The 9,516-nt window shown below is 39.3% G+C and overlaps 1 protein-coding gene across 2 annotated transcripts; it reads right to left on the bottom strand.

Moving 5' to 3' along the window:
- LOC8058225 (probable isoprenylcysteine alpha-carbonyl methylesterase ICMEL2) lies at nt 1,842-8,968 on the bottom strand. Of its 2 annotated transcripts, XM_002455993.2 has the most exons (12): nt 8,368-8,968; nt 7,196-7,272; nt 6,976-7,045; nt 6,796-6,876; nt 6,649-6,723; nt 6,438-6,539; nt 5,804-5,941; nt 4,935-5,000; nt 4,705-4,845; nt 3,775-3,865; nt 2,591-2,755; nt 1,842-2,234 (listed from the first exon to the last, which is right to left on the bottom strand). In XM_002455993.2, the coding sequence occupies exons 1-11, from the start codon at nt 8,580-8,582 to the stop codon at nt 2,594-2,596; spliced, it is 1,218 nt and encodes a 405-aa protein (XP_002456038.2). In that variant the 5' UTR covers nt 8,583-8,968; the 3' UTR covers nt 1,842-2,234; nt 2,591-2,593. The 2 variants fall into 2 exon arrangements, with proteins under 2 accessions (XP_002456038.2, XP_021313274.1); XM_021457599.1 differs by lacking the exons at nt 4,705-4,845; nt 4,935-5,000.

Here is a 9,516-nt window from a genome sequence, read left to right as displayed (position 1 = left end):
ACGGTGTGTGCGTCCCTATGTGTGATGACTGATGAATTAATACTACAAATAAGACGTTGTAACTGTGTCATCGCCTTCTTCATCCTTTGCCGCTTCATGTTATAGTAATGATAGTCATTTTTCCAGCATAACTACTTGTTCTAGCATAGTGTTTTACAGGATTTTGAATATTATAGTTCGTGCTTACGCCTTGTTGAGTTATACAGTACGTAAACAGAATGGTATACAGCAATCGAAATAAACAAAGAAACTAGAAAAGGAAGCGGTTTCAGATAGGTAACTTCGGTCCTGTTTGGAACCTTGTTTAATTCACCCCAAAAACCAAAAAAAATTCAAGATTTTCCGTCATATCAAATGTTGCGGCATATGCATGGAGCATTAAATATGGATGAAAACAAAAACTAATTGCACAGTTTACCTGTAAATCGTGAGACAAATCTTACTATAAAAATCACGCCAAACAATCTGTGACGACGGCGATTCATAAAATTTGATAGGCCATCTTTCCACACAGAGCTCTACATGGCAAAAATGCCTCGAAAGAGAAAAGCCTTATGCTAACCAAGGTTTAAATCACGGACTATAATATTTACCGGCAGCCTTCTCTAGAAGCTATAAAAAACTATAGTAGTATATAGTGGAAGCTATTTCATTTACCGATTTTATAGATAACATAAACTTTTTTATTGATTATATAGGAAAACACGTCATTAAGAAAATTTTATAAACACAAACACTCAAATACATATATAAGGAGAATACATATTTTTAAGCCCGTCAATAAACATTCATGCTAAAACAACCAATATAGTCACGGATATAATTAGCATTTATATTTCTACAACATTCAAAATCAAACAATCCAAGAATCATTCAATACTCCATTTTGAATTATAAGACGTTTTAGTTTTTCTAGATACATAACTTTGCTATGCACTTAGATATATACTATGTCTAAATATATAGTAAAAACAAAGACAAAACATCTTACAATTTAGAAGTAAAATGTTTTGGTTTTTCTAGATACATAACTTTGCTATGAACTTAGATATACACTATATCTAAATATATAAATATATAGTAAAAGCAAAGACAAAACATCTTACAATTTAGAAGTAATGAGTAGTTCATTGCACCATTTATATAAATTAAAGATCACACCAAAGATGCATAGATTATAATCATCAAGGGCTATAAATGAATAACCTTGGTCAATATTACCAGTGATTTGTGGCTAAGCTAAATAGCGGTATTTAGCGGAGCCATAACATTACTAGCGACAGTAACGGAACAATTGGCTATCATAGTGGTAGTAAAACAGAACCTTGGTATTAGCTAGTCCAATCGACGGAAGGAATATTCTTACATTATCTTCATTCGTTGTAAAATATACGTTATTTTAGTTGTCTTTAAAGTCAATGTTCCCTAACTTTCAAAAATTTATGGAACAATGTATCAACATCAATACCATCAAATTAGTTTCATTAGCAAACTAAGTGTACTCAATTAGTTGGGTTTTTTATGGTAAAACCTGCTGACCGAGAGTCCTCAACTTAATATGGATACTCATATTTTTCTAGATTTATTCTAGGATTTAACAATATTATTATTTTTAATAATAGGTATCCCATCGAATCGTCCACTTGATATAGATGTTCATATTTTTTCTAAATTTATTTCAGGATTTAATAGTGTTGTTCTTTAATAATAGGCTATCCAATACTTTAGAGATACTTATAGGAGCAACATATGTTTATAGGAGTGAGTGTACTTTGATTCACATAGTTTCATTAAATGAATCTTTCATGCACTGTTTCTTGAGTGCATTTTACTATTAGATGTGAACAGAATATTTTATAAACTTGATCAAAGTTAGGTCAAAACTAAAATGACTTGCATTTTGAAATGAATTATATTTTGGAACGAGGCACAGAAAACGTATTACAAGCCTTTGTGCAATACAATATACAACATTATATACAGCTTTGCTAAGAAAGATGATGCGGTTTCCATTTCCAGTCGTGTATGTTAGTATGTAGCTTCTTCCTCTCGTATTGCTAGACCAGCATTGTGCAAATAAAGAAGACGCGAGAATTCTTTGCTTGCCTGATCCAATCCAGCTCAACGGCTCCCCGAGCACCCTTTCCTCAAGAAGGTGCAAAATCCACAGATCAAGCTTCTCCATGCTTCATACTAGATATTTTGCACACAGACGACTTTAAAGTGATCCGTACCTAAAACGTTTTGAAAAGAAAAGATCTCACTAATATGCAAACTAAATCTTTCTCCGGGTATACATAGTACTGGATGAGGAAATTGATCGAAATCCTAATATTTATGCTCTACATATGTATGCGGGTCAAAGCATTTAGAATTTTAGATTGTTGCTTTACTATGCAGCAATAGCTTACTGAAATAATGGGAGAGGATAAAATATTAATCTGGAATTCATCTACTGATGAGAAACCAAAAACTACACGTGCTTTTCTAACCTAATTTGCAAAACTTTTTTGGACAAACAAATTATCAAAAATGTTTGTAATGAAGACAGAGCATACGGAAAAAGACTTAAGGTTGTGGACAGCACTACCTGCTAGAATGGACTAATTTGGCGGGCCAACTTTAATTGCCACTCATAAACTAATCTCTTTGGAGTTGGTGCTAAAGCAATCTTTTGACGTGCAATTGCATCATCAGCATGAATAATAGACAACACGTCTTCAACCAATGGATCTCTTCCACCCCTAAGAGGGTCCTAAGGGGAAAAAAAATAAAGAAACAAGATATAGTTATAACAATGCAAAGTTGAGTGAGATACTCTAGCAAACCATAACAGAATACATTCTGCAGTGATGTTCAGGTAGTTGCGTTAGTTCTGACCACACTAATTAAAGGAAGTTCAAGGAAACAAACCATAAAATCTTCATCTTATATAATATCAAACAGTATAAAACATGGCAATAAGATCGATACATGCATATCCCTGGAGCAAGTTCTGACATAGTGACATGCATCAAACACTTCAAACATATGTCCCAAATTGTGGTCACTACCAGGTTTCTCAGTAACAACCCATGAATAACTTGGTTAGAAACTGAAAAGAAACCAGTGGCATTCTATGGCATATCAAGTTTCCCTTTAACTTTACAAGCACATTTTTTTCATGAAACAAGCCCTATGTCCTATGTGATTTAGCCAAAAATTAGTCATGAGTTGGTTAATTAGGCTAAGATTAGCAAAAAAATTGCTTCCAGAAAGATACATTATGGACCGCATCAGTAAGTACTAAACTTTTAGTTTTAATCCAACTCCATCACAGGAAAAGTTTTTTTCGTAATTGATGGCAAGCCAATCATTAATAAATTAGACAGCGATGACTACTTTCTTCCCAAATAGAAGAATCCAGACCTTCTACAAAATCAGGGATAAGATTTATTCTGCGCCAATCAAGAAGCATGAACTAGAGAAATACTTGTAAACTCCAACATCCATAAACATTAGGGATACGATTTATTCTGCGCCAATCAAGAAGCATGAACTAGAGAAATACTTGTAAACTCCAACATCCATAAACAACCCTAAGATGTAGATGTCCACCAAGCTTAGTAAAATAAAAGGAACCAATCCAATTTGCAAAAAAAAAAAAAAATGTATCAACATGTAACAGTGTTATCAAATTTACTGTACATCTACATACTATCAAGTATTAAAAGAGCTTGAAAAGTTAGAAACATGTGGAAAATTAATTCTCTATAAAAGGTCAAGACATGAAACCTGTAAAAAGATATCTGTATGTGTTTTCCCTTCGTACAATAGTAACCTTGCTTGAGCACCAGCTTGCTGGAGGACGTCAACAAAAGTTTGACTGCACACGGAAGATAGAGTAGATGGTAACATGAAATTGAGAAGGCTGTATTTGTTATATGATGGGTCAATCAAGAGACAATCCATCCAAAAAAATATCAATCTACAGTAGAAGCAAAGAAATATACACAAAGGGAAGTTCCGGTTGATCACATAAGATTAGCAACTATAGCAACCAATCTCATTGTAGTGGTTTTGCTCAAAAAATTTGACCATTGATTTGACATCTGAGGAGAAGACAATATTCTCATAAAACTTGGCAATTGACATTCTAATCAAGCAGTGCTCCAGTTTACCAGTATTTATTCCGGAGTCTAGGAGGACAAAGGGATTTCACCTCGAAGTGTTGTGGTTTTTGTTTTGTTTTTAAACCAGAAAAGCTGCAAATTATGTCTATCAACCTTCCAGTCTGTATATACATTTATGCACAGTGTTGGTGTTCAAGGAATACCTTAATACAGGAAAAGAAATGGTAAATTGTAAAAGGAGGGTTGAAGGAACATCACAGTTGCAGGAAAATCTTTAGACACCTTAAAACCGTACTTTAATCCTGCCTCAGCTTGGTGCATGGCTTCATGAGTCCATCTAGTAAATTCTATTGAACTGGTTTCTATCATGTCAAATTGTCAATAGCCAATGATTTTTAGTCCAATGAGTTAAGCATCTGTAGGAAAGTTGCTTTTGTCAAATTCAAGGGCTAACGTATTTGGACCGTCGTAGAGTTTCATTTCAACAGAACAGCATGACAAGCATAGAGAAATCATGTCAACCAAAACTCTAGGTTTACTTGATTTTTGCCCTTCACCTAAACAAACATCTATAAAAAGAATATGAACCAACCTGGCAGATGATGGTATTGAATAATCTTCAGTTCCATGCATAAGAACAATAAGAGGCAGAAGAGCTATGGTTTCAGCACTTGATGTCTTGGCAACAATTTCAGGAGAATAACGTGACAATGATTCCTCTCCTTCCATTATGCTGAAATTGTAGTTCAAATCCTTCCTTAATACTTACTCTAATATTTGATTGTTACTAGATACCACTTCATTAGATATCCAATTTAATACCTGAGGAATATTGAGCGATAAAGACCACGCTGATGGAAATGGTCGACCAAATTATGCATGTTGTATCTGCAAGAAAACGCTTTTACTGATAAACCCAAGTCATCCAGATGCAATGCAGTGATGATGTTAAGTGGCAGAGGGGAGCGATGGCGGCTGACGCGGCTGCTGGCGTGCTACAGTACCCGTGGAGCTACAGTACCCGCGGATACTGTTCACCCAGATATTGTTGTGGCGGCTAGGGCGCTAGGAGGCCGGCCGAGGGCCTTGCCCACGGCCGAGGAAGAGGGAAGGGATTTTCTTCTAATCTTTTGCTTGATTAAATTGATACATCTTCTCTCCTTATATAAAGAGGTTTACTTGACTTACAAGCAAGGCTTACTTGACCCCTAAGCAAGCGACCCTTATCTCTAATTAACCCTAACACTAATGGGCTATTGCACCAGCCCAGGCCCAATAGGTCCCTTACGTACTCTAACAGATGAAGATCATTAGCTTCGGTTTCATATTTTAGGGAAGTTCGTTATTGGATAGGTTACATCTATATCGCATGACAAGTAAACGGACAGAAGATTTTTAGTGCATTCACATTTGAAGACTCAAAATGGGCAATTGCATGTTTCCCCAGCGTCACTTGGTGCAAACAGCACCTTCTGCAGAAGATACTCATGTGTTGAGGAGTGAGGACAATATGATATCTTATCTTTTGGCTACAGATTTTAAGTTCAAAGACATGATCCTAAAAATTCAGGATAGCTTAAAAGGAGCTTGGCTGCCCGAGCCATATGCATTGTATTAGCTCATCAATCTGCAGGACTCAAAATAATCGTGCAATAGAGAAGGCTAATGAATGACAGAACCTAAGATCTCACCCTCCAGATAAACCGAAGTATGCTTTGATTTGGGTAACACTCCAAGAAACAGGATGCCCACCGGATTCTTTTACTGCTTGCTCCATGAGGGCACAGGCTGCAATATGTGCACCTGCTGACTGTCCCATCAAGTAGATCCTACAGATTCATAAATTCTACTCAAGTTATTAAGTGTTTAAAATGGAACCAGATTTTGCATTCACATATAACCAAAGTTAACCAGTACTGAAAATCAAAGGATATAAAGATTCATCGTTAACAGAATGCACAAGGATAAGCAAAGCTGGATAAAATAGAATGGGTAAGGTTCCATGAGAACGTCCAATGGCAATGAAGCAAACAACAGAGTAGGCCAACTTTCCTCCCCAGTGACTGACTCATCAATTCTTTTAGCAACTACAATTTAAATTGATAGCCTTTAGCAGCTATAAAGTGTAAACCACAAGTCACAAACACTAACATGATGGGAGCTGGCCCGCTGGCCTCTCCTTGCAGGTTTTTTCATCTTAACGAAATGACATGCAGCTCTCCTGCATTTTTGAGAAAACATATACTAACATGACAGATCTTAACATGGAATTATGCAAATTTCCATGCCAAGTTAACTAGAGAAATTTAAAAGTTGCTCACTTACTGATTAGGATCTCCTCCGTAGCTGGCAATGTTGTTGCACACAAAAGAAATTCCCTGAGAAGCATCATGAACCATGTCGCCTATTGTACCTTGTGGGAAATTTCTGAAAGGAGTATATGATTGCTGTGTCAAGCAAACAAGATACACAAAGACTCCATAATCCCTCATTAGTAATAAAAAAAACATAGAAGTAGAACTCAAACAATCAGCACCTGTAATCAATGCAAGCAACTATTATTCCTCGCTCTGCCAATCGTCGTCCTAGAAGAGCACCCCATGCTTTGTAACTATAAGTAAACAAATTCATCAATAAAGTCACCAAGTATTACTGCAGTTTTTTTAGAATCATCAATACTAACCCAATAATCCATGCTCCACCAGTTACAAAGGCCATCACTGGGCAGGGCCTACTATTATCTTCTGGTATGTATAGATCCAACCTGTATAGTGTAATACTCATCACATTATTCAACCCATGTATAGGAAATACTAGCTGTGTTTCCAGCTATGTGGCCTTCCCAAGTCCCAACTGATGTTACCTGTTTCTGGGTTGGTCTCCATAAACTACACTTCTACGAACCTGGCTCGAAAAGAAATAGTAATATCCAACTGTAAACCAAGAAAAGATGTTTCAAGAATTAGAGAAAATATCATATTCCTGCGGAAGGAGTCATAACCATAAGGTCCCTTCAAGACACTCAAACGTATATATTAAAAAACAACAGATCATACTCTGTTAACAGGTAGGCTTCAATATACCTTGTAAGAATCCTGGCATAAGTAAAATTGCGTAGATTGTGAGTGAAAGGAGTTGTGCCATCCATCGGTAACCTAACCTGAATAATAGTAAAAATCAGAAAGAACATCAAAAACACCAACAGCAATGCTATTTATCAAAGCATTCAGACAAAACGGGAGAACACTGTTGATGTATTATATCTGGATAAATACGAAATTTTTCAATACACAGAGAATGACACTACTACAGTGCATATGTCATCGAAAAGGCTAGAAAATACAATGTCTGTATACAGTGTTGTCACTTTCAATGATGAAGCTTGCGTACTTCTAAAATGGCTCTGTACGCTCTTATTAGTTATTAGTACATTAAGACCTTGCACATATTTCTATGTTAGTACTTGTGAGTCCTGAGACCCTCTATCATGTGTTTAATTGCCATAGTCAACAGATGCAATTTTCAAAACAAGATGTATAGCTCAGTCACCAAAGAAAGAAATTGGTATTATTACATCACGAAATTGAGCAGCCAGATTAAGGTAATCACGAACATGCCAAACTCATTGCCCTCATTTATCAAATATATAATCAATAATGATTGGTTGATTAGCTCAAAAGCAAGTGGGCTGCACATGACCAATCAACTGTACACTACCATGGTCCATGAGTGCATCAGCATGCGCATCCTTTTCGAAGTTTTCAGAACAGAACGGAAACAGAGACGAGGTGTGCTACTCATCAACAGCATAAAAAGTCTGCACGCAAATGAAACCCAGAATCGTCGGGCACTCTGCAGTCTGCACCCGTGTGGTTGACCTTATCACTTATCAGCCGAGAAAGTTCCATACGCAAATCAGCCGTTCCATACGCAATCAGGCGTTTTTATCAATTATAGGGTACCCTCAATTATAAGCCCCATTTTGCTTCTCCGCGAAAGCTGCCTTCTCGACCCAAACCGCATATGAGTACTGTAGAACCACCAACCGTAAGCGACTTCCCTAAAATAGTAGCAAGTTCATTCGGCCGTCGCTCCAGAGCATCGAATCCAACGCCGCAGCGCGGGATAGCATCGTGCAATCCGTCGCACGCATTTACTAGTTAATCAGCTGCTTCGTCAAGGTTGATACACGAGACGGACTAAGCGCTTGGGATTCATCGAGGCGAGGACGAGCTAGTGAGGAAGTTCGTATTACCCGAGGTACTGGAGGAGGGTGAAGGTGAGGCGCGAGACGAGGTACGTCTCGGAGGCGGCGTGCCCGACGTCCTCGCGGAACGACGAGGAGTGGCGCCTAAGGCTACCGGGCCTCGGGGACGCGGTCCGCACCGGCGACGAGGAGCGGCGGCGGCGGCGGCCGGCCGAGTCGGTCCGCGCCAGGAGCGCGCCCGCCTCCTCGACGGAGGCCCGCATTGCGAATGCGAAGCAGAGCCCCCCGCCCCCGCCCCCGCCGCGGCCGGCCGCGCAGAGAAGCGGGGAGATTCGAATTGGCTTTTGGCCGGGGCGCGGGTGCCGTGCGTGCGTGCAAGGGAGCAGCGATGGAGCGGGGAAGCGGGCCGCGGGCGGGCGAATCGACGGTGGCGTGCTCGTGAGTCGTGACTCGTGAGGCGGCGGTGGGGCCTAAATAGGGGGGCGAGGCGGCGCGGTGGCGTGTGAGCGCTGGGGGAGCGCGACTGCGCGAGTGCGTGCACGACGTGGGAGTGCGACGCGTCACGCGTGGGAGGCACTCGCGAGCGCGGCGAGGTGCGAGCACACGACAGATGGGCGATCCAAAGTTTTGTGTTGCTTGTTGCTTCCGGCATCCGCGTCCGAATCCTGTCCCTGCACGGCCATATTGGAGCGGGGCGGGGCTTTCGGCGCTTGCGTTTTTTCGTTCAAAAAAGCCCTGCCGCACCTTGAAAACAAGCTTAGGACTCTGATACTCTGTATTTCGTGATGTGGTTGAATTTGGTCTTGTTTAGTTTCAAAAAAAATTTGCAAAATTTTTTAGATTCTCCGTCATATCGAATCTTTAGACGTATGCATGAAGTATTAAATATAGACGAAAGAATTGACGAGACGAATCTTTTGAGCCTAATTAGTCCATGATTGGACAATATTTATTAAATACAAACGAAATTGGTACTACACATTTTGCAAAATATTTTGCAAGTAAACAAGGCTCAAGATACGTTGGGCGGTAAATTTTAGTTGTTTGTTTGAGTTTATCAACCAAATCTGTAAGTCATTCAACAGTGTTTTTCTCTCACAATAAATCAGTCCACAGTGCTTTCTGTCATGGCTTGTCAGACAAAAGAACAAGACAAGCTTGCAAGCGGTAGTAAACCAGAGGCAGGAGGCCGTGGAC

Source organism: Sorghum bicolor, chromosome 3, assembly GCF_000003195.3.
Source record: "Sorghum bicolor cultivar BTx623 chromosome 3, Sorghum_bicolor_NCBIv3, whole genome shotgun sequence".
Classification (NCBI taxonomy): Eukaryota; Viridiplantae; Streptophyta; class Magnoliopsida; order Poales; family Poaceae; genus Sorghum; species Sorghum bicolor.
Note: the sequence above shows the minus strand (reverse complement) of the source record. Positions and strands in the feature narration are given on the sequence as shown.

Excerpts from the sequence above, each read along its gene's own strand:
- LOC8058225 (XM_002455993.2), bottom strand. The coding sequence starts at position 8,582 with ATGCGGGCCTCCGTCGAGGAGGCGGGCGCGCTCCTGGCGCGGACCGAC. Across the intron at positions 6,877-6,975 it reads GGAGACCAACCCAGAAACAG|GTTGGATCTATACATACCAG; the intron begins GTAACATCAGTT and ends TACACTATACAG. Across the intron at positions 4,846-4,934 it reads TATCGCTCAATATTCCTCAG|CATAATGGAAGGAGAGGAAT; the intron begins GTATTAAATTGG and ends CTACAATTTCAG.